The 27,987-nt window shown below is 49.6% G+C and overlaps 1 protein-coding gene across 1 annotated transcript in view; it reads left to right on the top strand.

Moving 5' to 3' along the window:
* The first annotated feature begins 560 nt into the window (after window positions 1-560).
* The window catches only part of GCH1 (GTP cyclohydrolase 1), a 32,283-nt gene continuing 4,856 nt past the window's right edge, over window positions 561-27,987 (top strand). The window contains exons 1-4 of the mRNA XM_066624319.1: window positions 561-572; window positions 2,231-2,915; window positions 13,611-13,720; window positions 20,640-20,695. Coding sequence (XP_066480416.1) covers window positions 561-572; window positions 2,231-2,915; window positions 13,611-13,720; window positions 20,640-20,695 — 863 coding nt within the window. The remainder of the gene's footprint in view (window positions 573-2,230; window positions 2,916-13,610; window positions 13,721-20,639; window positions 20,696-27,987) is intronic.

The following is a 27,987-nucleotide window of genomic DNA, read 5'->3' as shown; positions in this document are numbered from 1 at the left end:
TCACTAGATCAAAGGCTAAAAACTTTTGCGAGTCCAAGACCTGGGGACCTGAGGACCTGGAGTGCAGTGCCATCTCCCAGGGGTCAGAAGAAGGCACTGTGTCCCCATTCCAAGATATCCCCAATGCATGTTGCCTCCTTCCTGATCTCCCCACGGCTGCTGCTTCACTTCAACAAAACGCAAAGAGGCAGGGTCAAAAAACACATTATGAACGTGACGTACATTTTGGCCTGTCTCTGCATTTTGGACACCACATTCGCCAAATTAATCATGTGCAGGACTTTTGTTGCCAGTCCAAAACTGCCCGTCGCTCAGTTTCACCAGATGATCCCCACATATTCTAGACTTCTTTTCTCTAAGCCTTGGAGCTGCCTGGATGAACACGTCTAGTATTCCATGTACAAAATCTCATTGGTCCTTGCAACTACAACCCTGTAAGGTAGGACCATGTGAAACTAACAACCCTGTAATCCTCTTCAAAAGAGTTCAGGAGGGGCAGCAGCAGATAAAATGATGGTCTCTTTCTAACCTTACAACAACCTTGTAGAGCAGGCTGAGTGATGGCGCTCCTAGTGAGTATGGATCTGACGCTGGTCCCTATGTGCACCATTACCCAAGATGTATCTTCTTGCATGCTGGGGCGGGGCATGAGCTATGGGGAGGGAGAGACTACAGGAACATAAGAAAGGCCAGGTTGGATCAGGCCAGAGGCCCATCTAGTCCAGCCTCCTGTATCTCACAGTGGCCCAACAGATGCTGCAGGGAGCACACAAGTCAACAAGAGACATGCATCCTGGTGCACTCCCTTGCATCTGGATTTCTGATATATCCTACTTCTAAAATCAGGAGGTTGCTATACCCACTGCAGCTTGTCACCTGTGACGAACTTTTCCTCCATAAAGTTCTCCAACCCCCATAAGCCCCATAAGAACAGCCCCACTGGATCAGGCCATAGGCCCATCTAGTCCAGATTCCTGTATCTCACAGCGGCCCACCAAATGCCTCAGGGAGCACACCTGATAACAAGAGACCTGCATCCTGGTGCCCTCCCTTGCATCTGGCATTCGGACATAGCCCATTTCTAAAATCAGGAGGTTGCACATACACATCATGGCTTGTAACCCATAATGGTTTTTTCTTCCAGAAACTTGTCCAATCCCCTTTTAAAGGCATCCAGGCCAGATGCCATCACCACATCCTGTGGCAAGGAGTTCCACAGACCAACCACACGCTGAGTAAAGAAATATTTTCTTTTATCTGTCCTAACTCTCCCAACACTCAATCTGAGTGGATGTCCCCTGGTTCTGGTGTTATGTGAGAGTGTAAAGAGCATCTCTCTATCCACTTTATCCTTCCCGTGCATAATTTTGTATGTCTCAATCATGTCCCCCTCATGTGCCTCTTTTCTAGGCTGAAGAGGCCCAAACGCCGTAGCCTTTCCTCATAAGGAAGGTGCCCCAGCCCTGTAATCATCTTAGTCGCTCTCTTTTGCACCTTTTCCATTTCCACTATGTCTTTTTTGAGATGCGGCGACCAGAACTGGACACAATACTCCAGGTGTGGCCTTACCATCGATTTGTACAACGGCATTATAATACTAACCGTTTTGTTCTCAATACCCTTCCTAATGATCCCAAGCATAGAATTGGCCTTCTTCACTGCCGCCGCACATTGGGTTGACACTTTCATCGACCTGTCCACCACCACCCGAAGATCTCTCTCCTGATCTGTCACAGACAGCTCAGAACCCATCAGCCTATATCTAAAGTTTTGATTTTTTGCCCCAATGTGCATGACTTTACACTTACTGACATTGAAGCGCATCTGCCATTTTGCTGCCCATTCTGCCAGTCTGGAGAGATCCTTCTGGAGCTCCTCACAATCACTTCTGGTCTTCACCACTCGGAAAAGTTTGGTGTCGTCTGCAAACTTAGCCACTTCACTGCTCACCCCTGTCTCCAGGTCATTTATGAAGAGGTTGAAAAGCACCGGTCTCAGGACAGATCCTTGGGGCACACCGCTTTTCACTTCTCTCTATTGTGAAAATTGCCCATTTTCAGAGAGAAGAAACCCACTCTCTGTTTGCTGGTCTTCAACCAGGTCTCAGCCCAGGAGAGGACCTGCCCTCTAATTCCCTTTTCCAGGCACCCAGACCAAATGCCACCTGTGGCAAGGAGTTCCACAGGCTCATCACACGGACTGACCCTCTGCCCGAACCGGTTCTGGCCAGGCGAGACTGGAAGGGGGGCGCCTTCCTGGCACTCCAGCCAGGACAGGAGACCCCCAGGGCTGCCGCGCGCCGTCCAGGCAGCGGGCGGTGCCTTCCGCGCCGCCGGGCCGGGTGACGCACGGGCGGGGCGCCCAATGGCAGAGGCGCCGGGCAGGGCAGGGGCCGCCCGGCTGCGCTATAAAGTCGGGCGGCCCGCGGGGCGGAGGCAGCAGCGCCTTCCTGGTGCCCCGATCCCCGACCGCGCCTCCTCGGCACCTCGCTTGCTGCGCGCGGGGGGAGCCCGGCTGGGTGGGGGCTCTCGCGGCCGATCGCCCTCGCAGCCTCCCCGCCCGCGGGCGCGATCCGGGCACCCCGACGGCAGCCGGGCGCTCGGGCGCCCCGATGGAGCCGCCGAAGGCGCGGGCGGCGCCCCGCTGCAACGGCTACGCGCCGGCGGAGAAGCCGGGCCACTCCGCGGAGCCGCCCGCGCCGGGCCCCCGCCGCGCCGCGCTGGAGAGCTGGCAGGAGGAGCGGACGCGCAGCGAGGAGGACAACGAGGCCAGCCTGCCCGGCCTGGCCGCCGCCTACGCCACCATCCTGCGCGCCCTGGGCGAGGACCCGCAGCGCCAGGGGCTGCTCAAGACCCCCTGGAGGGCCGCCACCGCCATGCAGTTCTTCACCAAGGGCTACCAGGAGACCATCGCAGGTGCGCGCCGCCCGCTCCGCACGTGGGCCAGCCTGCAGCGCCCGCCAGGCGCGCCCGGGGTTCTGGAAGCGGGCGGGGGCAGGCCGGCGAGGAGGCGCCGGGGGGCAGCTTGGCCAAGCCGGACCCGGGAATTCCCCCGTCGTGATGATGCTCTAGAGGTGGGCGTCCCTTAGTAGCAGCCTTGCAAGGTGGGCTGGAGTGCAGTGGCGTAGGCAGAGGGGGGCAAAGCACTGAGTTTTGCAGGCGCCAGCAGTGGCGTAGCCAGAGGGGGGGCAAAGCACTGAGTTTTGCAGGCACCACCAGTGGCGTAGCCAGAAGGGGGGCAAAGCTGAGTTTTGCAGACGCCAGCAGCGGTATAGCTAGAGGGTGGGCAAAGTACTGAGTTTTGCAGGTGCCTGAATTCTCCCTTGCAAGCGATCCCTCTCCTTCCTGAGCCATTCCCGGTCACTGATGGTGTGTTGCTGCTTCAAGGCTGTGAGACTGAGCATCCTAGTCTATAGCTCCCTGCAGGTGCTGGGGGTGGAGCAGGACCCCACTGCATGACCTAAGCACATTTAATGTACTGTAATGAGTTGTTGACCTTGGTGTGTTTCTCTCTCTCTCTCCCCCCCCCCATGGGAGTTGTGAGTTTCTCAATCCATGTTGTGACTTGGGACCACATTGTAGAGGGGAGAGACTGAAATTCTGAACACAGATCAAACCCTTCCCCCCCCATGCCTATATGGCTGCTGTTTGCCCAACAGGAGCTTTCTTCCTGGGGCAAATAGCAAGTGTGGAGGGGCAGATCCTTTTTTGGAGAGTTAAAGCCCCCCCCCCCCACTGCACTGTGACCCTGATCTGGATTATACACACCCTCCAGTGGTTTCCATTGACTAAGGAAAAATGAAGCAGGCTGTGACCAGTTGCCAAGTGAACTTTCTCTTCCTTTGCCCATATGGGTGCAGAGGCAAAAGACCAGTTGATAGACGTGCAGTACTTAAACACAGCATTTCGTTTAAAACCTGTAGGATTCCTTGTTGTTTAGGTTTTGTTCTTGTCCCACTTCTCCTCCCCCTCTCTTTCCACCTTTTGACTTTTCTGCATGCACTTTGTGCATCTGATGGTAGAGAAACTCCTGTTACAGTAGGTTGTTCTCTAAAGTGGCGCAAGGCAGTTGCTACTCATGTCCCTTTGTTTAAAAGCAGTATTGTGTGGACTTCAGTAGAACTTCCACAGTGGCTGGCAGCAAGAAAACCAGCTTGATGCTCTTTTGTCCTGAAACGTCATGTCTAAACTTCTCTACCCCCTCCTTGCTCTACTTCTACAGTAGGGGGAAATGAAATTAGTGGTATTCTTCTGTGTCAAGTTGCCAAGGCAACTCTAACAGGAGTGCATCAGACCAAAATTCAACAGGTACAGCATTCTGAAGGTTTTTCGTGCTGGGAAGGCTCCACTTGTTGACATTTGTTGCTGTGCACCTGTTACTCCAGCATCTCCCAAGTTCACAAGCATCTAATTCTCATTCTGTGTCTTTAAAATACTTCTGATGGGCTTCTGATACTTCTGATGGACTAGATGGGCCTATGGCCTGATCCAGTGGGGCTGTTCTTATGTTCTTATGTTCTGCTTCAGAAAATTGGCCTGCTGCTTGATTTAAGAAGACTCAGAAGATGACATTAATGCTCAATGAAGCTGCTTTAGATTGAGTCAGGAGTTCTGGTCCACCAACTAGGCATTCTTACCACTGCCTGACAGCAGCTCGGGGGGGGGGGGTTCCAAAGAGAGGGACCTTCTGCCAGCAAATCACCTCCTCCTGCCAGGAGGACTTAAGCTCTACCCCTGCTCTTGTCCTCACCTGGGCTAGATCCCCTCCTGCATCCTTGCATGTTGTTGACAGGGGGAAAAAGCAAGCTCACCAGGCTATGGCATGATGAAGGGTGCATCTAGTGTGCCTCTCAGTTGCTGAAGTTCAGGGATTCTAGCACGCAGTGCGCACAGTCTGGACAATGAAGTTGCACAAAAACTGGTTAAAGACAGTTAACAGCCCTGGTCTGTAAGTCAGGTTGAGAGGTGAGGGATTGATTAGCTAACTATAGCAAATTTTAAAAATACTTTAAAGTAGAATTTTAAGGAGCAACCACTTGGATCAACCTAAAATCCCATTCTAAGGCTGATAATCACGGAGGTGAGAGAGACTCAGCTTGCCTGCAAATCAGTCAAGGAAGCCTACTACGGCCCCCATTGTTTTGCCTTCATAAACCGCATTTGAAAACTCTTCAGAGATCAACCTGTAGATTCTGAGATTTCTCTGCCTAACTCAGTAATCCTACCCCCTTGCCTGTTAGGAACCAGGGCAGACCCAAGGGGTGGGGGGTCCATGGGCATGTGGCCTTCCCCAAACTGATGCCAGAGGAGATCTACTGAGACAGGAAACAGCCCAGGTCACTGCAGGGAGCCCAGGTCTACCCACGTGGAAGAGGTGGAATGGGACCCAGGTCTACCTGGCAGGACATCAAGTTCAACCTGGAGCCCAGATCTGCCTACCTGGTTGACCTGGGCTCTGGAGTTGGTAGTGCTCATGGCCCTCCCCCCCCCAAATGCAAACATTGGATCCACCTTTGTTAGGAGCAAGACTTCGAAAACTTTAAATGTATTGATACTGCTGTGAAATGTTGAGACTGTGCTTTGCTCTTGGGAGGTAATCATGGGACAGTTGCTCACAGTGCGGACAAATTCTTTGCATTCCCATCAGTGTAGATCGTGCTTAGCGTACAGTCGGTCACAGGAATGTGATATGTCTATGCTACTGCATGGAAGCCCCCTGGGGTGGGGAGACTGAGGGCATTGCAGCTTTGGCCTGGCCTGAACTCTCCTGCAGCAGGAGTTTGAATAACAAAAGAGAAAAGAGACAGCATGCAGGGCTGTCTTGAAAATGGCAATCTTCTTCCTGTTTCAACCCAAAAGAGTATAGTAGTATGAATAAACCTTTATTAGGCATAGATAGAGAAATCATAAAAGCAAACATAATTAGTCCTAATCCCGTTTATCAAAAATGGAGTTAAGATACTAAATTACTAATAAAACATTTACAGTTCAACATAAAATATCAACATTTTTGACAAATTACGTTAAGAAGGCTTAGAAATCACCGAAAGTAAAAATTTAGAAATTCCCTCTAGCACATCTGGGGAGCAGTCATTTAGGAGACACTTCAGTTTTGCCTCATCCGAAAGCCCATTCATTTTGCCGAGAAGTGGAGTCATGTAAGTGTGGCGGGATCTAGTGTGCCGAGGACAATAAAAAAGAATGTGTATGATTGATTCAACATTTCCCAAATTACAAGGGCAGAGGCGTTCTTTATATGGTATTTGCCTATATCTGCCTTCTGTGACCTTGGATGGAAACACATTGAATCTTGCCAAAGAGATTGCACGATGTTCAGAGGGGTTGATCAGAATACTCAGATAAGGAGCCATTTGCCCATACTTTAGCGGGATAGAGAAATTAAGAGGGGAGAGAAATTTAGAGGGGAGCCAACAGAGTATGTATTCAGTTATCCCTTATTTTCCCTCTATTGTTGAAGGAGATCTGAGCAGATGCGTTCTGAGAAGTTGCTTCTAATCTGGCTGATCCAGGACTCATTATTAGGGGCCGCAATGACAGAACCAAACCTTGTTGTTGGCCCTTGTATGTCGCCCTTCTCTTCAATCCTATTTTGGCAGGTATACGAAGCAGAGGGAGCCGTTTGGGGCAGGTGTCTCTCCGAAATCCTCCGATGGCCTCTCTGTTTGTCTTGCCATCTGTCAGGCTTTCACTCTGGTTACCCTGTCAGCGTGTTGGGAAGGTGCCTTCAGCCTGAATACTCAACTAAAGTCACTCTTCAGAATACAGAATTAATTCTAATTTCTGCCTTGGCATCCGCACAATTTCTACTATTCCACACAATCACATTTGGGGAGGAAGAAGAGGAGAGGCACATTCTCTCCTGTATGTCATAAGCATTTTTCAAGCTACTTATTTTAAATATAGTTATATTCCACCCTTCCCCCAGTCAGGAGGTGCCCAAGGCAATTTGTAACAGAATTTAAAAGCAGGAATATAGTAGCTGATGGGCAGTGGGCGCAGATGGTGGGAGGAATGGAGGAGAGAGTGGGAGGGTCCGGGGTTTGTTTTTTTTGCCATAGAAGGGGGTGAACTGTGGACGGGGAGGAGGTTGGAAGGGGAGGATCCGATGGCAATGTTTGGCAACCTCCAGTCTCGAAAGACTATGGTATAAGCCTACAGCACCCAGTATTCCCAGGCGGTCTCCCATCCAAGTACCAACCAGGCCTGACCCTGCTTAGCTTCCCAGATCATGGTATAAGCCTACAGCACCCGGTATTCCCAGCCGGTCACCCATCCAAGTACTAACCAGGCCTGACCCTGCTTAGCTTCCGAGATCAGACAAGATCAATGGCACACGCTGGATCCTATCCCTTCCTTTTCAAACCTCCTTGCCCCTTTTCTCTCCTCGGGCCTATACTACCAAAAGAAGTGGTGTATGTCAGAGGAGACCCATTGCTGCTCATGCAGTCTACCAGGGCATAAGTAGAACATTTTCCTAATATCCTGCAGGCTGCCTGAGTGCCCACTAGCATACCGCGTTAGCTAAGGAGCCCAACAGCCAGTCAGATTCTTCTTAATTTTGTCATTGTAAAGCAGTGGTTTTTATTTATTTAATTACATATTATTATCCTGTGTACTCAGAAGTGATGTAAACCAACAAAAAAAACAAAATCAGTGGTGTATCAAACACAGTTGCGAATAAATAGTGGCAAAACAGTGCAGTAAGTACCGCAGATGCCACAATGTGCAGGCTGAGTGGCCTCTCCCACTCGCCATTGGAGCCATTCCGGGCAGTGATAGCAACTGGGCAGAGGAGCGCCCTGTGCTCCTGTGCATTGCTGTTGCTGCCCAATATAGCTCCAGCCAGTGGCATAGCTAGAGGGGGTGCAACTCTCTTAAGTTTTGCGGGGAGCCTCACCGCAGCATGCAGGTGGTGAGAGCAAAATGGAGGCAAACGCCTGGCTCCGAATGGGAGGGACCACTTGCACGCTGCAGTGTGACTCCCTGCAAAACGTAGAGATTTGTACCCCCTCTACCTAAGCCGCTGGCTCCAAAGGTGAGTGGGAAGGGCCACTTACATGGCGCATTATGGGGCCTGCAGTGCTTAACGAGTCACCCTTCTCCATAACTGCGCCCACTGCAAGAGTATGACATTATGGTTCAGAAGATAAGGTGGGATATAAACGGCCAGCAAAATCTCTAAAACAAGAAGCATGATGGTAGGATTTGGGCAGACCTGAATAGCTTTCACGACTCATTGCCTCGTGTAACTAAACGAACAGGTGCAAGCTCGCTGGATTAGAATCATTTGAAAAGAATTCAGATTTAGCACGAGTGTGCACTGTTTTTGTCTGGTTAATTGCATGATGGATCCTTAAGATCCACTTGCAGTACTGACAAGCCCCAGGCTGTGCGCTAAGGAAAATCCCAGTTTGGGGCTCTGAAAATGTTGTCAGGTTAGAGAAATATGGAGTTCAGCCTATGGAAAATGTGTGAGAGCAGTGGCATAGCTGGCGGGGACAGGGGGTACATTGCCCTGGGTGCCATGCAGTAGCAGGTCTGGGGAGGGCAGGGGTGCAAAAGCCCCAGACGCTGTGCCCCCGCCACGCCCCCACCGCTGCTACTGCCGCCACCTCCGCACTGCCTCTGCCTGCCTGTTGGGGCCATTATGCAGGTAGGCCAAGCCCTGTGCGATGCTCCAGTGGACTAGAGAGACCTTCTGAGCTTCTGGCTCACTCTTAAAGAGTTCTTCTGGTTTCTTTGGGAAACTGGAAAAACTCGTTAAGAGTGCACCAGAAGCCTCAGAAGGCTTCTCAAGTCTGTTGGAGCGTGATGCGAGACTCTCTGCGGTTTGGTACGTATCTTCTGAGGTGATAGTGTGATGCAGGGGGGTTGGCAGCATGATGCAGACCTGGCCTTGGGTGTCATAGGGCCAAGTCTGTTACTGGTACCATGCCTTGAGGGAGTGCTCAAGGTGGCTGCACCCATGGCAAGTGGATTCTGAGGCAGGCCTCTCTGCAGCCTCCTGGAGGCCTCCAAAAGTTGCTTTTGGTTTTGGGCAAAAACCAGAAGTGCCTTTCTGAGACGTCCAGGAGGCAATCTGAGTACTGGGGGGGAATACAGGGGTTATGAGGGGGTGCCAAAGATTTATGTGCCCCTGGGTGCCAAAGGCCCGAGCTGTACCGCTGTGTAGGAGTTCATGATGAGTTGGAAACAGAAGCTAGATGAAACTTGCATGGTTTTGGGACCATGGCTCTGGTTGAAGGAATTGGCTGAGGACGTCAAGGGTTGGAGACCTTTTCAGTCTTATTCGTTGTGTCTCCTGCTGACCTGCCTGTCTACATCTGGCTGTCACAATCGGTTCTCAGAACTTGCCTTGTTTGCTCCAGCATGACATTAAAGCCCATAAAGACGGTTTCTATAGCAACAGGTCCTCTCACCTCTGACGCAGAATCTCAGAATTGTTGGTGCCTGTCTTCTCTCTTCCTGATCTTATCTTCCTTGCTCTTTTTTCCTCTGCTGTGCGCTTTGCTGTTACTCAGCGTCACTTCCGTTGGTTGGGATTTGCACATTCCCTGTGCCATCTCCAAATGTGGCAGCTGTAAGCAGAGACTGGGCACAAACAGGTCACTGGAGAAGTTGACCCTGGAAGCCTTTGGAAGGCCTTGGGTAGATCCAACCAATGTAACATGCATCTGAGCCCCATTAGGGAGAGTTGAACTTTCCCTGTATTGTGGCCTTTACAAGATATGTTGTTCTTCACTACTCCCATTGACTCTGTTCCTAAGGGCCAGGCTGTGTGTTAAGCTTGCTCGACTCTGATGTATCCATGTGGGGAGGTAACTGGCCACTATTTGTCTAAGGGAGAGCTCCCATAGATGTCAATGGTTGCTTCCCTTTCAGGCAATTGACAGCTCCCAGGAGCAGGCTGATCTGGCCTGGGCACCCTTGGAGGTGCTCCTGAACAAAGAGAAACCATGCAGGGCAGGACATTCTATGAATAGGACATTCAGTTGGAATCTGTGCTGGTGCTTGGTTGCTGAAGTCCCAGCAAGCAGAGTCCTGCACGAGATCACCCAAGCTGCCAGGTCACAGGCAGTGAAGTAGCAGGTGGCAGTTCATTCCACATACCCCACTGGCGAATGGGGGGGATCTGTGGTGACAGGCCAATACTGGGGGGCTCAAGAGATCAATCTGACCAACCCCTTGGTTGAGCTTTAGAGGCACCTTTTTAAAAACAAAAACCAAGCATTTTAATCTGCACAAATTTGTGATTTCTATCACACCTTTTTCTAGGGTGCTGGTTCCCAGTCTGGTCTGTGGACCACAGGTGGTCTGTAAGAACCTGAGAAGTTGTCCGTGAGGTCACAGGAATAAAACCACCTTTGATCATTCCAGCGTCTTGCTGAGCAAGCGTTTCCTAACAGACCATCGGAAAGGGCGGAGAATGGACAGTCCACAGCTGGCACTGAAGTGCAGGCTGCAGGTGGTTCATTCTCTGCCCTCTCTGGTGGTCTTTGGGGGAGTGCTCACATGAGAGATGCTTCCCCACGGACTACTAGAGAAGGTGGAGAAACTGAAGACTGCGGCAGTAGGTGGTCCGTTTTCTACCCTCTCTGGCGGTCGGTGCGGGAGTGCTCACTTGAGAGATGCTTCCCCACAGACCACCAGAGAGGGTGGGGAACATACTGCCCACAGCTGGCATTGCATGTGGTCCACAACAGTTCCAGTTTTTGCCAAAGTGGTCCGCAGGCTCCTAAAGGTTGGGAACTACTGTTCTAGGGTATCTTGTGATCCTCACTTACTCTCCCAGCAACTGCATGAGGTACACCTTTTGTAGCTTCATTTTATACAGGTAGAACTGAATCTGAGTGAATGCAACATTTCCCAGCAAGGTGCTCCTTGATGAGCTCCAGTTGGAAACCAAGATTCTGTGCTCCAAATCTTCGTATTATCCCCTGGACTTAATAGGCTTGGACACAAATCTTGTGCCCTCTGGGGATGTGTGCTACCATGATTTGATTTTAAACAGAAGCTCCTGGGTTCTGAGCTGTCCTAGAAGGGGTGGTTTTTCCCAGACAGTATCCCTCTGCCACCTAAGATAGTGGCAGCAGATATAGCTGTCACTGCAGTGTATCTGAGAAGCAGACAGCAGGAAGGCTTGCATGTAGCTCTAACCCTGCTGCTCCCCTCAGTCAGCCTCTGGCTTTTCCCTGACATCCAGGTTGGCCCAATTATGTGATTTCTTCCTAGAGCTGTTTTACTGTCCTAACCATAATGGGAGAATCTGGTGTGTCACCAGGGCATCTGCCCTACTTACTATGGGGTTGAGCTCATCTTTAGCATTTCCTCTCTGAGCTCCACTAGCTGCTCTTTAAAATCACTCTGTGGTTTGTCTATGCCATGATCTGAGTGTTTGCCTCCAGTGACAACACTGGACAGCTTGTTGGTGTCAGGTAGCCCTGACCTTTCCGGGGATCAGCCAACCACCATTTTTTTGTAGGAAGCTCAAAAGACTAGAGCCAGCATGGTGGTTTGCTCTGAATTCCCAGGGGGAATTCCCTGGGAATTCAATTTGCTTGCTCTTCCAGTAATACCTAATTCACGCTGTCCTGCCCATCCTACCTGCTTCATGGAGACGAAACTCTCTGGGCAGAGTTTGCAATACTTCAGTCTTCTGTATTGACACTCAAGGGCCAAATCGAGGTGACCAGGGGCTTTTCCCACTTGTGCTTGAGAGTGGGTTTAGGGAACGGGTTTTGATGATTGACCGGAGACTAGTGGCTTATGGGAAGTGTTGAGTGATGGATGAATTACGGCTGTCCTTTGGCATCTTTCTGGCTTGTGTTGTCTCTTCGTCTCTCCCCCCTCCCCACCCCCCAGCCAGACCCTTCCTGGTGCTGGAACAACACAACAGAGCAGCTGCGTCCTTCCAGCAGCAGTCACCAGGGTTACCTGCGTCGGTCTGGCAGCGCACAGGAAATTAAAACCACCCATGATAGCATATCGCTTCTGGCTCCAAACGGCAGTGCCTAGGTATAAATGCTGGGTCTGTATTGGGGCGGGGGGGGGGCTCTGCGTGTCAGAGGAAGCTATAAAAGAAAAGGCAGCAGCCCAGCTGTTGGCTTTGGATATTAGCTTCTTAGTCACTTGGAGATCAGAAAGGAGCTCGCTTTTGATAAGGCCTGGCAGCGACTGCCCCCAAGGCCTTTATTGTCATTCAGACTGGCTCTCTGTCAGGTCTCCCGGAACTGTAAACAGTATAAAATGAGGTTATGCCACATCTTTATTTATAGCCTTCCCTCCTCCCTCTTCCCTTTTATTTTTATTCTGAGGGTTTGGGGCAAGTAACCAGGACCAGAAAAACCCCAAGTCTCTGAAAATGTGTTATGCTGATGCCAGTGATTGGTCTTCAAATCAGGCTGTTGTCTTTTTCTTTGTCCTTACAATCATCACTGCAAGTTGTGTCCTTATTCCCATTTTACAGACGGGCAGTAGCATAACTAGAGTGGTGCCAAGCGATACGTTTTGCAGGAAGCATTACCACAACGTGCAAGCAGCCCCTCCCCTTCAGAGCCATTCCAGGTCGTAGGAGCAAAACGGAGGCGAATGCAGGGAGGCGAATGTCTCCATTTTGCTCCCACCACCCGGAAAGGTGGAGGGGCCACTTGCACGCTGCAGGGAGGTTCCCTGCAAAACTTAATGCTTTGCACCCCCTCTAGCTATGCCACTGCAGATGGACAACTTGGATGGAGATCATTTGCCTTGCAGTCACACTGTAAGGTTACAGCACAGCTGGGGCATTCACTAAAATGTTAGTGTCCAAGTTGAACTCCGCACACAGAGGCCTCCACTGGTGCTTCTGACTTCATCTGGGCAGGAGGTCTGGCCTAGAGGGTAGAGCCTCTGTTAGCCCAAAGATAACATCAGAAGGTCGCCAGTTCGAGGACACCGGCAGCTCCCCAAACGGCTGAGAATGGCAAGACCTTGAAGCAGCTGACAAGCCCAGCTGAGTGATTCCACCTGCTCTTGGTGTGAGCAAGAAGCGTCTCGGCTGCCCTCCATGTGAGAGATGGAGCTGCTTGTCAGTCTGCCTGGGAGAACTGGAGGCCAGAAGTGAGACCAAACCAGGAAGATCCATTCTGAAATGTTGTTGGTTCTTGAAAGAGAGAACCTCTATGACTGTAAAATTCCCCTTGAGGGATTTAGACACACCTGCCTATGTAAACTGCCTTGAATAAAGTCAGAGGAGTAATCCGATGACCAGAAAGGCAGTATATAAATACCTGGCTATTATTATTATTATTCATCCATGTGTGTTTGTGACACACAAGCGGAAAAAAGCTGAATATCTTCGGAAGATTTGTTGCATCTATCACAAAATTCTGGCTGTGCAGCGTACACATCCTTGTAGTATAGAATTGTGCCCAGTGAGGATTTGCCTGAGATTATTGCTTGGCCTGTTTCTGCTGCTGTTCTCGTTGTTGTTTTTGGAATACCAGTTTGCCATGAGAATAGTTCTAATTGGTCTAGATAGAGGTGGGGTTGGAAAGGAGCTAACAAAGAATAATTGCTTATTATAATTTGCTAATGTGACTTGTTTGATTTCAGATGTCCTAAATGATGCCATATTTGATGAAGACCATGATGAAATGGTGATTGTGAAGGACATAGACATGTTCTCCATGTGTGAGCACCACTTGGTCCCGTTCATTGGGAAGGTATTGTTCACTTTTTTCCATCCTTTCGTGAGTTGAATGAGTAGGCCAATGGGGTCACTAGGGTTTGCGACCCCCGGTATGGGAGGCCAGTGCGTCACCCCTATGATAGATGTGCCATGGGTGGACAATTCCCTGGGCAGTGGGCATGGTGATGCACCTTTGCCCCACCCCCACTTGTTTTTTTGGATGCTGTTGGCATCCTTCAGTCTCGGAAGACTATGGTATTGTGCTCTGAATAGTGTTCTGGAATGGAGTGTCCTCCTCTCCAGTGCGCGAAGCCTGGGTAAGGTAGATATGGAGGATAGACTGTTACCTATGCAGCAAATCCCCCCTCTCCATGTCGCTGAAATGGTCCAATGGAAAGGCAGAAGCCAATATGGTTGGTTCCAGCGGCGTTGCAGGAGTTGCCAGAACAGGACTGTGTTCAGCCATGAACTGCCTCAGGGACTCCGGCTCCGGATTTTGCCTCAAGGTTGACTCCTGAAGTCTTTTCCGTAACTGGATGTAGCCACAAGGCAGTGGAGGTTTGGGATCAGAGCTTTCCTTCTCTCAGATGAGCTGCCTTCCCAGGCTGACAAGTCTCATCTACCCGGTGGCTGTTTAGTCGCCTCTTACGACAAGTACAGCCAAACTGAGGGCCTATTCTTATCCCCAGCCCCCAGGGGATATAACCTTTTTTGGATATAACTTTTGATAGAATAGAGATTTCAACGTGGTTTGTTTCTTTGATTTTTGCATGAAACTATGCATCAAATGATATATAACATGATGGTATTATTCAAAAATACCAAGATTTTAAAAATTTGGGCCAGCAATGGTGTCACCCCCCTGTGTTCATCACCTGGTGTGGCCTGCATCCCCTCCACAGTGATGCCACTGGAGTAGGCCATTTAGTGGCTTCATTTTCTCTGTGAACATCTTAATGAACTTTTTTGTTGAAAAGCGTGGCATATAAATTGTAGTAGTGGTAGATAAGCAGTTCTAAATATTTCACTCACAGAGTCCGTTAGGGTTTGGTCACGTTGGTATCAGAAGTGACTTGGGGGGGGCAAGAGGTCATTGGAAGGGACCATCTAGACCGGAAAGTGGACAGATGAAAGGGCAGTTTTAGATTGTGTCCACACAGCTGACTATGGGGGATGGGAGGTGCATCCAACTGCAGCTAATAACAGATTTGGGGATGTGGGCAATTTCAGTTGGGGCAGTGGTGTAGCTAGAGGGGTTGCAAAGCACTAGGTTTTGCAGGGAGCCTCCGTGCAGAATGCAAGTGGCCTCCCCCTTCCCCTTTGGAGTCAGTTTGCCTCTGTTTTGCTCCCACTGCCTAGAATGGCTCCGGAGGGGATTGGCTGCTTGCACGCTGCGGTGAGGTTTCCGCAAAACTTAGTGCTTTGCACCCCCTCTAGCTATGCCACTGACTTGGGGAATTGGCACCGGGGGGGGAGTATTAGACTCCCCCCTCCCCCCTCCCCCTCCATATAGCAGTCCTGATCAAAATTACTCCCTCCAGCTGTTTTTTGGGATGGGAGAAAGACCGGGAGCTCTAAATATAGAGCATAACAATCAGCCCATGACTATGTTTTAATTCCTTGTCATAGGAAGCTTTCTTGGTGATTTCTGTATATTTGATAAAGGAAAAGGAACAAACCAACTCAGGTCTTTTCTGGTCAGTTAGAGTGACACATTATGGCTGGAGGGGCAAGGAATATTAACAGCCCAATCCTTACCATAGCCCAGGGGGTCCAAAGTTTTTGGCAGGAGGGCCACATCGTCTCTCTGACACTGTGTTGGGGGCCAGGGGAAAAAAAGAATTAATTTATCTTTAAAATTTGAATAAATTTACATAAGTTTACATAAATGAATATATTAAAGATGAATTTATATGAACGAATGAAGGTCTTGCAATAGCTCAAGGCCTATAAAAGGCCTTCACAAAGCAAGGCCAACCTTTCCTTTGCTGCCACTGCTGCATCACAGACGTGAAACAACAAGCAGTGGAGGGAGCCCTCGTCCCACAGCTCATGCGAGAGGTCAAACAGTCGCCCTCATGCTGTGTTGGGCCAGTGTGGGCTCCAACAAATCTCTGGAGGGCCAGAGGCTCATTGGAGACTAGGGGCTCCCTGAGGGGTGCATTGAGAGGCCTTGAGGGCTGCAAGTGGCCCCAGGGCTGGGGTTTGGGCACCCCTGCCCTAGCCCATCGTTCTTTACACAAATTTCCATGCTTCCCTTCCACTTGAATCCCCATTTTTCCATGTTTCCAAATGGGTTCTCCATATAGGGTGACTCTTGCATGCACATGCTGGTATCTGTAGATCTCAGTGTTGCTGGAAACCACATACAGTACTGGGTATATTGTGCACTAGTAAAAATTCAAATTAAGGATTTGTGAAACTGAAATTATTTTGCCTGAATAAATTATGTGCTTGCTTAATTTTTTAAGCAAATGCTTAATATTGTGCAGCACAATCCTGAGCTGCACTTGGGCCGGTGCAAGTCCCTTGCGCAGGCCCAGGAGGGTCGCAAGCATGCCATAAGGAGTAAGCCTCCACGCCAACAGAGGCTGCGAGCCTTGAATCGGCTGAGCTTAGCCAACGCAAGACTCTGGGGTGGGCGGGGAGGAGGCGGGAGGGAGGCGTGGCAGTGGATGGCCCTGGGGTGGGCAAGTGGGGAGTGGGAGGCGGGGCAGTTATGCTAGATCCCAACCCCCGTTCCCGGGGAGCTTGGAGTGGCTTCAAGCCGCTCCACTCTCCTTGGACTTGTGCCACCTCAGGAGGTGGCACAAGTCCAAAGAGACCCATAGGTGCAAGGGTGGCTTACCTGGAGCCACTTTGGGCACCTATCCTGCGCTAGATACAGCGCAAGCCTCTTGGCTTGCCTGTTCTAACGCAGGATAGGATTGCGCCCTTAGTGTTATTTCACCTGCTTCAAGAATTCTGGTTTTCAAAAGAACTGGAATTTTATTGGTTCACATGGTTAACAAAAAGGGAAGAGGGGACAGAAATTGAGTCTGGACTGGGAGTATAGCTTATTTCTTGTGCTTTAAGGAGCTGTGCTTTTAAAATATGAGTAGAATGTGGTGGGGGCAGAGGGCTCCTGGTGGTAACGTCTGCTGGTGATGTTGCAAGAGACCCTTTAACCCTGAGTCTTCCTATGCCCTCCCTCTTGAAATGCTGTGCGCGGTCTTTCTGCCTGGCCCCTCTCTCCCTTGTAATGGGTTCTGACATTTCATCTCAAAGCCCTTCGTGCGGCTGCACCAGCGGCTTGCCTCTGGGTCTGGCGTCTTTGATTTTCAAACCTGATCACCCTGGACGTAAGCGTTGATCTCTTCCAGATCATGAGAATCATCTGGGAAGACTGCCGGAGGCACAGTGTGGCTCACAACTTCCTCCTCTGAACCGGTTTTTTTTATCAGGCTCAACTTAGTCTTTTTCTTTCTGTTAAGACGAAACCTTTTCCCAAAGATTCTAGATGTATGGAGTGTTGGATGCAGAGACTTCAGCCGTGCCTCCCTCTCCCTCTTGTCATCCTTCCATAGGAAGAGGATCCCTTCCTTCCAGTCTCCCCACATATTAGAGAGCTCTGTTCTCCTCTTCTCTCCCGCTCCCTGTAGGAGAACAGAGAATGGGACAGAAGGGTGATCTCAACCGTCTCTGGTAACTCCACAAGCAAAGTCTGGAACATTTTGGGCAGAATCTGCAGTTGGGCTTGTCTACAACATAAGAACATAAGAACAGCCCCACTGGATCAGGCCATAGGCCCATCTAGTCCAGCTTCCTGTATCTCACAGCAGCCCACCAAATGCCCCAGGGAGCACACCAGATAACAAGAGACCTGCAAGGCCTCCTGGGAATTGTAGTTAAGAACATAAGAATAGCCCCACTGGATCAGGCCATAGGCCCATCTAGTCCAGCTTCCTGTATCTCACAGCGGCCCACCAAATGCCCCAAGGAGCACACCAGATAACAAGAGACCTGCAAGGCTTCCTGGGAATTGTAGTTAAGAACATAAGAACAGCCCCACTGGATCAGGCCATAGGCCCATCTAGTCCAGCTTCCTGTATCTCACAGCGGCCCACCAAATGCCCCAAGGAGCACACCAGATAACAAGAGACCTGCAAGGCTTCCTGGGAATTGTAGTTAAGAACATAAGACTAGCCCCACTGGATCAGGCCATAGGCCCATCTAGTCCAGCTTCCTGTATCTCACAGCGGCCCACCAAATGCCCCAAGGAGCACACCAGATAACAAGAGACCTGCAAGGCTTCCTGGGAATTGTAGTTAAGAACATAAGAACAGCCCCATTGGATCAGGCCAAAGGCCCATCTAGTCCAGCTTCCTGTATCTCACAGCGGCCCACCAAATGCCCCAAGGAGCACACCAGATAACAAGAGACCTGCAAGGCTTCCTGGGAATTGTAGTTAAGAACATAAGCACAGCCCCACTGGATCAGGCCATAGGCCCATCTAGTCCAGCTTCCTGTATCTCACAGCGGCCCACCAAATGCCCCAGGGAGCACACCAGATAACAAGAGACCTCATCCTGGTGCCCTCCCTTGCATTGGCATTCTGACATAGTCCATTTCTAAAATCAGGAGGTTGCACATACACATCATGGCTTGTAACCCGGAATGGATTTTTCCTCCAGAAACTTGTCCAATCCCCTTTTAAAGGGGTCCAGCAGTCGCCATCACCACATCCTGTGGCAAAGAGTTCCACAGACCAACCACACGCTGAGTAAAGAAATATTTTCTTTTGTCTGTTCTAACTCTCCCAACACTCAATTTGAGTGGATGTCCCCTGGTTCTGGTGTTATGTGAGAGTGTAAAGAGCATCTCCCTAGCCACTCTGTCCATCCCCTGCATCATATCATCTTGCTACCCCAATGGCATACCTAAGTCATCTGGCACCCAGGGCAAAAATTTTTTTAACAACTCTCATTTTAACACACACAACCAGGTGCCAGATCCCTTTAAAAAAGTGCCTTTCTAAGGCCTCCAGGAGCCCTTAGACCACTTTTTTCACCTTGGGTCAGCCATAGGGGTGTGTGTGTGTGTGTGTGTGTGTGTGTGTGCATGTTGGCATTTCCTAAAGGCATGTTACTCAGGGCAATGAACCCCATGCGCCTCTTAGCTATGCCACTGTGTTACCCTCTCTGTTCCATAAAGACGTCTGTGGCATCCAAGTCTGAGGAAGAATCTGTGTGTGCTGGAGGGTGTTTTATGGTCCTTTTGGCACCGCCCTCTTCTTCCAAATGTCACAAAACCCAGTTCTAATTTCCTGATTACCACTTTATCCAGGACCGGGCAGTTGCCAACTCCTGCTGTAGAACCCGTGGAAGGAGAATTTGGGGTTTTTCTTTGCTTTGCTTTCCAGATAGGATGAAGTGGACCTTCCTTAGGGCAGTGCAATTCGCAAAATGTGCACCAGGCTGGGAAGAGTTCATGATTCCTTGTTGTTTCCGGTCCAGCCAGCATTCCAGCTCAACAGACCCTGTAATCCCTTGTGATGTTACAGGGCTGGCAAGATACATTTTTTCTGCCTCTACGATGCCCAGCCTAGATCAGCAAAAGACACTGAGCCACTGAGCTGTAGGAGGAATTGGGTCCTGTGGTCCCAATCCTGAGCAGGGCTCTTGCATTGATTTCACAAAGAAAGACATAAAAATGCACAGTTGGCTAATGACCTGGTTGGCAGCCACACACAGCTAGTTTCTCTCTTAAACTTGGTATACATTTAATAAACTTCAAAGCAGAAATATTTCTGACTGCCTCTTCCCTTATTTATAGGAAGGAGAAAAACATGGGAAGTGAGTTCACCAAGCATGTTGAATTGCTGCTTGTTCTTGGCCTTTTAAGTGTGTGCAACTGCATGGCCATTGTTCCTCCCACACACTGAAAAGCACATAAGAGCAGCCCCACTGGATCAGGCCATAGGCCCATCTACTCCAGCTTCCTGTATCTCACAGCGGCCCACCAAATGCCCCAGGGAGCACACCAGATAACAAGAGACCTGCATCCTGGTGCCCTCCCTTGCATCTGACATAGCCCATTTCTAAAATCAGGAGGTTGCACATCATGGCTTGTAACCCGTAATGGATTTTTCCTCCAGAAACTTGTCCAATCCCCTTTTAAAGGCATCCAGGCCAGATGCCGTCACCACATCCTGTGGCAAGGAGTTCCACAGACCAACCACACGCTGAGTAAAGAAATATTTTCTTTTGTCTGTTCTAACTCTCCCAACACTCAATTTTAGTGGATGCCCCCTGGTTCTGGTGAGAGTTTAAAGAGCATCTCTCTATCCACTTTATCCTTCCCATGCATGATTTTGTATGTCTCAATCATGTCCCTTCTCAGGCGCCTCTTTTCTAGGCTGAAGAGGCCCAAACGCTGTCGCCTTTCCTCATAAGGAAGGTGCCCCAGCCCCATAATCATCTTAGTCGCTCTCTTTTGCACCTTTTCCATTTCCACTATGTGTTTTTTGAGATGCTGTGACCGGAACTGGACACAATATTCCAGGTGTGGCCTTACCATCGATTAGTACAACAGTGTTATAATAGTAGCCGTTTTGTTCTCAATATCTTTTCTAATGATCCTAAGCATAGAATTGGCCTTCTTCACTGCCGCCGCACATTGGGTGGACACTTTCATCGACCTGTCCACCACCACCCCAAGATCTCTCTCCTGATCTGTCACAGACAGCTCAGAACCCATCAGCCTATATCTAAAATTTTGATTTTTTGCCCCAATGTGCATGATCTTACACTTACTGACATTGAAACGCATCTACCATTTTTCTGCCCATTCTGCCAGCACACTTCTGAGTCATGTTTGCTGTGGCACAAATGCACATGCATGAATCTTCCAGGCTTGTGGGAACAGACTTGTGTGCTCCATCTCATGGCTTTTTCTTTCTCCTTCCTCCTTAGGTGCACATAGGTTACCTTCCTAACAAACAAGTACTCGGACTCAGCAAGCTTGCCAGGTAAGAGCTACAGGTTCTTAGTGTAATGCAGATTACTGAGGTTGATCCCAACCCTTCAGTGAATTGACTCTCTCTGCATTCCAGGAAGCTGCACACTTATTTCTAAGCCTCCTGGACTGTGGTAAGACACACCTGCCAGAAGCTGAAACTAAGAGAGCAATTTGCTCCCAGGGCCACCATTAGTTCTTGGCAGAAGTAGAGCTTAAGGCCATGTTGTGCTGGAGCTCTGAAATTGGCACACTCAACATAACTGTCTACTTGTGCTGTGGGGGAGGGCTAACTCAATCTTTTCTCCCCTGTGCAAAGCCCCAATCCAGATCATTCCCCCCAAACCTGCTACTAACCCTGGAGGGGAATAGAATTCAGTCCTTTAAATTGTCCCCTTTGTGGCTAATAGCTATTGGGGGCAATTTAGGTCAGGCTTGGAACCCCTTCTCTGTATACTGTGTACCTGATCCACTCACTCTCTCGCTCTCTCTCTCTCTCTCTCTCTCTCTCTCTCTCACACACACACACACACACACACACACACACGGCCTGAAGCAGACTGAAATGAGAGATGTAACAAGGGCTACAGTATTTATGAATAGGGTGGGGAAGGAGGGGAAGTGAAAATTTCCCCCCTTTGTAACAATTGTAGATGCTGGAGGGAGAGGCTCACCCAATGAAACCAATCTGTGTTATGATGTGCTGCCAAAGGGTGTTTTGATGGCGTTAGTATCTTAAGAGGCTTAAAAAAAAAAATAGGATTATACCGTACAAGATAATGACGGTAAGATCTGTTCTCCATCATGTTTGCTTAGTGGAACCTCCATAGCCAAAAGCACTATACCTTGAAATGCTAGATAATAGGGCAAAATGGGGAAAGTTGGTCACTTCCTGCTTGTGAGCACCAGAGGCTTCTGGCTGTCTGCAGTTGGAAATGGGGATGCTCCGGAGTGATCCAGCAAAGTACATCTTGTGAAAAGGGATGAGTCCCATTTATGAGCTCAGTGGAAGACAAGCGACTTATACATGTAATAAGGAAAAATATCCCAACTGTAAGAACAATTTCAAAGTTGTGCATAGAAGAGAGGCTGGAACTTGTTGCCATAGCTGCCCCTGTTCAAATAGGAAGCCTTCCATTCCCAATTTGAATTAACATCTCAGCTCATTATGCGGGCTCTGCACTGACCTTTTGGTTCAGTCGGCTGCTCAGTTAAATCTGACTTTTGATGTTCCTTTGTAACTTGCAGGGATCAAGCCCTGTTTATGGGTACTAGATTCAAAGTGTTAGAGCCAGGGTGGTGTAGTGGTTTGGGAGGTGGACTTAGACCTGGATGATCCAGGTTCAAATCCCCCCTCAGCCACAAAGCTTCCTGGGTGACCTTGGGCTAGTCACTTTCTCTCAGCCTCACCGACCTCACAGGGTTGTTGTGAGAACAAGAAGGAGGGGAGGAGCAGCTGTGTAAACCGCCCTGAGCTCTTTGGAGGAAGGGCGGTATAAAAATGTGAAAAATAAAAAATAAATTATGAGTCGCTCTGAAAACTTTTGTTATCTGTTTCACAACTGGCACTGTGCTGGGAGGTGGTGTAACCAGAATGTTGGACTCTCTGTAGGAAAGCTACATGTTAGGAGTGGACCTCAACAAGTGAGAAACCCTGGCCTCTGAGCGGCCTGCTTGGAGGCAGGCTGTGCAGCATGGCCTTTCCCAGTTTGAAGAGACACTTGGCCAACAGACTGAGGCAAAGAGGCAAAGAAGGAAGGCCCATAGCCAGGGAGACAGACCAGGGACAGACTGCACTTGCTCCCAGTGTGGAAGGGATTGCCACTCCCGAATTGGCCTTTTCAGCCACACTAGATGCTGTTCCAGAACCACCTTTCAGAGCGCGATACCAGAGTCTTTCGAGACTGAAGGTTGCCAACGTAGCATGTAGGAAAGCTGACATTTTAGAGAGATGATGTCATTTGAGATGGTGGTAAAAATTGCAAATCCTGCATGGATGACCTTGAAGCCTGTCATTCCAGAAGTTGGTAGCGTAGCTAGAGGGGGTGCAAAGCACTAAGTTTTGCAGGTGCCTGAATGCGCCATGCAAGGAGCCCGTCCCCTTTGGAACCATTCTCAGTGGTGAGAGCAAAATGGAGGCAATCACTCCCGGGAATGGCTCCAAAGGGGAGGTGGCCCTTGCACGGCTCATTCAGGCACCTGCAAAACTTAGTGCTTTGCACCCCCTCTAGCTACACTACTGCCAGAAGTGAAGAAGCTTGTTCTTGTGAGGGGAGAAGATTTGTATCCTGATCTTCAACATATAAATGCAGTAGTCTTTAAATCAGTCTATGCTGTGAGAGCATTTGAAATACTGTTCCATATCTCAAGAAGGATAGCATAGAAATCCTTCTATGGGAAAGGGAAATCAGAATGAATGAGGGATGGAAGCATTTTCCCTAGGTGGAAAGGCCAAAGCATTTGGGCTGCTTAGTTCAGGAAAGTGGCTACTTGGTCCATCCACTCCCCACACCATAGGCCTTGGCAGGCCTGCACATGGGGGAGGTGGCCCTCTGAGTCCCTATTGACCAGTTGTTCTTCTTTGTGCACTATTGACACACATGAAAAACAAGCAGAGGTGGGTCAACAGTGTGATGAAAGGCATGTCTAGTTCAGTTCTACAGGGATGGAGCACACAGTGCCGGTTTCTAAAATACTGTGCGTTGTGGAAAGAGTGGTGCTTTCATTCCTGCCTCGTCAAACTACTAGGCTTTGGAGTCAGTGCTAGAAGTGGAAGAAGAAAGGATGTGGAATGGTTGCCTTGCTAGGCTGAATGGAAGAGAGGTGGGCTGGTTCTGGGAAGCCACCCAATGGGGCGGATGCCCAGTTGATTTAGGACAGTCAAAAGGAAGTTTGTCTTCACAAAACACCTACATCATCAGGTTATGAAATTCACTGCCACAAGGTCTGGTGACAACCAGAGGATTGGATGGTTTTGCAAGGAGATGAACTGCATTCATGGAGGAAGCCTGGCAGTTGCTCTGAGTCATGAAAGGCAGTGTTGTGTTGCTGGAGCACTGCAGGGTTGCAGCCTCCCCAGAGGCATCGGATTCGCCACTGTCGGAAATGGGATAGTGGACCAGATGGGCTTTTCCTAGGACCATTCTTAGGCTCTCTGAACCTTCTGACCTCTTGCTTTTGCAGCCTCTTGCTTTTTCCGCCTCCTCCTTGGCTCTTACATCAGTGGAAATCTTGCAATGTGTGGCAACTGGTGATTCACTGTCTTGGCGATGATTGACTTTTGGGCAGAGGAACTTGGAGGGCAGCTTGCCTAATCACGAGTTTCATTGGTCTGGGTGTGAGGAAATGTCAGGCAATCTCTTGCATCTCGCCCACCTGGTAGCATTTTTTTTTTTTTCATCCTAAAGACATTCATTTCGGCTTCTTCATTGACCCAGACAATGTGGCCCAGAGCAATTGATGGGTGTGTATTGATATGGCTCACCCACAATTATCCCTAAATGGCAGAGGCGCAGAAAGGACTATCAGCTAGAATTGTCACTCGCATCTCTTTGTAGCTGCTAATCATGTCACTGAAAACATGTAATTTTCTTTCCATCTCTTCCTGATCAATAAATCACTTAAGTGGTCCAGAATGTGGCTGGCTGAGTCTTCTCAAGCAGCTGGTTTCATTCTGGTGTTGCCAAGGAAATTTCTGTTATTGGAGGCAGTGGCATAGCTAAGAGGGCATCAGGGGTCAATCTTCCTGGGTGCCATGCCTGGGGGGTGTCAGGGAGTGCCTTTGGAGACCCGGAGAGGCCTCAATCGTGAAACCAGAAGTGGGTCACGATTGTTACTTTGACATTTTCTGCAGCTTGGGGAGCCCTGTGGAAGCTTCTGTGGGGCTCCCTGCACCCCTGGGAGGTTGCTGCTCCTTGCTGTAAGTAAGAGAAAGCCCCTTGTGTCCTTGGCAGCAACATGATCCTGGGGATTACGTCGCTGCAGTCCCCCCTCTCCCAAAAGACTTACTGCTGGGAGAATTTGGGAACTTCAGCACTGTGCCATGCAGGCATGAAGGATTGTGAACTCTTTTGAACCACAGCAGCTCAGTTGCAATCCAAGACCATGTCATATGGTGAGAACTGGAACCAGTGAGGCAGTTGAGGTCTGATCCAGAATAAAAACCCCAGAGGGTGAGAACAACCAACTGCAATACGCAGGTAGGCAGAAGGCAGTCCAAGGTTCTGGGCCTATAGCAACCATTTTCAACCATTGTGCTGTGGCACACTGGTGTGCCGTGAGTGGTCCACAGGTATGCCACAGGAATCTGGGGAAAGGTCATTTATTAGTAGGACCAGTGGGGGAATGTGAGCCTTCCACTGGCAGCACGGTGTGGCTTGTGAATTGTCAAAAACCTGATGGTGTACTTTGACCATTTTAGTGCCTTGTCGGTGTGCCATGAGATGAAAAAGATTGAAAATTGCTGGCCTCGAGGGAAGGCATCCTTTAGTTTCAGGACCTTGGACAGTCTCTGGAAATGTTTCAGCACATTTTTATCCCTGTTCTTGGTCACAGATGGCTGGGGAATAAAGGGGTAGTCCAGGGCAGGGCCCAGGAAAGGGGTTAATTTGTACCCGGGCCCAGGGTCAAAAGGGGGGCCCAGGAGCTAAGGAGGGGCCCAGAAATTTCCTGGGATCTGACATTTTCCTATCTACTCAAACTTGTTGCCCGTATGGGATGCTGGGTACACTACTGATGCCACATGGGTGGGTAGACCTGGGCTCCTAAGACTTTTCCAGCTGTGTCTACCCTCCTGTCACCCTGCTTCGCCCCTCCCTGCCCCTATTCTGCTCACTCTGTTTTACTCCTGCCCCCTTGCAAAGGGGCCCAAAAGAAACTTTGTACCCCCTGACAAAATTCCTCTCAGAGGCTCTGGTCCAGGGACCTGGAGCTGAGCTCTCTGTTGCCCCTCTGTCAGTTCCTGCTTGTTGAGTTGGTCAGTGGGAACCAGGGTGCACATGTCTCCTGGTGAAGGAGGGTCTCCGGTTCCACTCCTACTAGTAGTCTGGATCCAGGAGCCAGATTCATGTCCCTTCCCATCTTCTGTTGACTCTCTGTTTTAAATTATAGATTGCAGGTCACTTTGGGAGTGACTGGTCCTCTCATCCTCAGTAATGGGCAGAGAGGGCATTAGGCAAATAATCTCCACCCCCTAAATGCCCAAAATGGGCTGTGACTTCACAAGTATGTATGTGGTTTATTTTTTGTTGGCAACCTTCAGTCTCGAAAGACTCTGGTATCGCGCTCTGAAAGGTGGTTCTGGAACAGCGTCTAGTGTGGCTGAAAAGGCCGATTTGGGAGTGACAATCCCTTCCACACCGGGAGCAAGTGCAGTCTGTCCCTGGTCTGTCTCCCTGGCTATGGGCCTTCCTTCTTTGCCTCTTAGCCTCAGACTGTTGGCCAAGTGTCTCTTCAAACTGGGAAAGGCCATGCTGCACAGCCTGCCTCCAAGCGGGCCGCTCAGAGGCCAGGGTTTCCCACCTGTTGAGGTCCACTCCTAAGGCCTTCAGATCCCTCTTGCAGATGTCCTTGTATCGCAGCTGTGGTCTACCTGTAGGGCACTTTCCTTGCACGAGTTCTCCATAGAGGAGATCCTTTGAGATCCGGCCATCATCCATTCTCACGACATGACCGAGCCAACGTAGGCGTCTCTGTTTCAGCAGTGCATACATGTTAGGCTATTTCTATGCCACTTTTTCTCTTAGTATGCCCAGAGTACCTTACAAACAATAAAATACAATTTTAAAAACCATATGTAGAGATGAAGGGAGAGAAGGCCCAAATAGAAATGCCCCGTAGTACATATTTACCTTGCCCTGTTTCGTGTGAGGCCACTTGCAGCTCAGACTCTGGTTTGCCAAGCTCTTGGTACAGTAGTACTCTAATCTCTCCTAATAGGATTTCTTTAATCCTTGAGGTTTGTATACTGGGGGCATGACCCCTGCACAGTAAACCAACACATTTGTCCGTGGGGGAGCTTTGGAGCTGTAATGGACTCAAGCCACAGTTTGTCACTTGCCACGTCTGGCTCCATTCTGCACAAAACCCAAGCAGCACCTGAGACAGGTTTTCTTAAAGAAAAAAGTCTTGCATTAGCTTGAAAGGAGGTTAATCTCAGCAGCAAACAGCAGAATCCAGCCCAGTGCTGTAACTAGCTAGAAAGGATGCAAAGCACTAAGTTTTTAGGGAGCCTCACCATGGCGTGCAAGTGCCCCCTCTTAAGAACATAAGGGGCATTCCGGGTTGTGGGTGCAAAATGGAGGCTCCCTGCAAAACTTCGTGCTTTGCACCCCTTCTAGCTACGCCACTGACCCAGCCTGCAACCAAGTAGCTCACGAAGGAGTCTGCTAGAAGAGATTGCGACTGTTTTCTCTCCAAAACTGTGTTGGGGGTAGACTTCTTTTTGCTTCAGTTTGAAAGCCTTATTTTAAGAATGGAGGCTGAAGTGTGTGTTGAGCCTTCACTGGGTAGTGTGGCCAGCAGGCTGCAGAAGACTGCTCTAGTGACTATTTGACCCTGACAGTTGGGTCAGAAGCTTTTCTTGCGAAGCATGTGGCATTTTCCCAGCAGCCAGCATTTTGCTCTATTCAACTGGTGCTGCTTGGAAGTCACTGTAATCTGAGCTTCTGTCCCAACTCCCACAGAGAACTAACTTTCCCCTTTCCCTTTCTTTCACTACTTTGAGGGCACTTTTTGGGTTGAAAAGCAGCACATGCATTTAACAGTGAACAAACCTCAGCAGGCTTGGCTGAATGTTGCCAGTGAGAAACACCAGCTTTATTGGGGTGGCCACTGAGCTGCACTGATTCCTTGTAGGCTTTTTGTTTTGAGGCCACTGTTGGGCTGTTCTGGGTGGCCCCTAACAACCAGGTGCAGCCAACACACTGCCCAGAATCTAAGGCATTTGGATGGTCATTTTTAATTCCAGCGCATGTGAACGGCCCTTCAGGAGGAAGCTGTGCATTTCAATCATCATTTGGCATAATTGTCCCCCAGATTTGTCACCTGCAAATGAGGCTGTGAAATGGGAACCCTAACCTGCTTCATAACATCCTGTTCCACTCTGCGTGGCGGTGTAGCTTGTAGCCCACACTTTCCGCCCTCTGTCTCTGTCGATGAAAGGGACAGAATCTTTCACTGCTGCTCTCCTAAGGTTAAGAAGAGTCTGCATGTGTGCTGAGCAGTTGTACACAGTTGGGAGGGATCCCCTTGATGACTTCCGTGTATTTTTCACCCACTGCTGGTTTTCAACCAGCCGTGCTTCTG

The sequence above is a fragment of the Tiliqua scincoides genome, chromosome 1, assembly GCF_035046505.1.
Source record: "Tiliqua scincoides isolate rTilSci1 chromosome 1, rTilSci1.hap2, whole genome shotgun sequence".
NCBI lineage: Eukaryota > Metazoa > Chordata > Lepidosauria > Squamata > Scincidae > Tiliqua > Tiliqua scincoides.
Note: the sequence above shows the minus strand (reverse complement) of the source record. Positions and strands in the feature narration are given on the sequence as shown.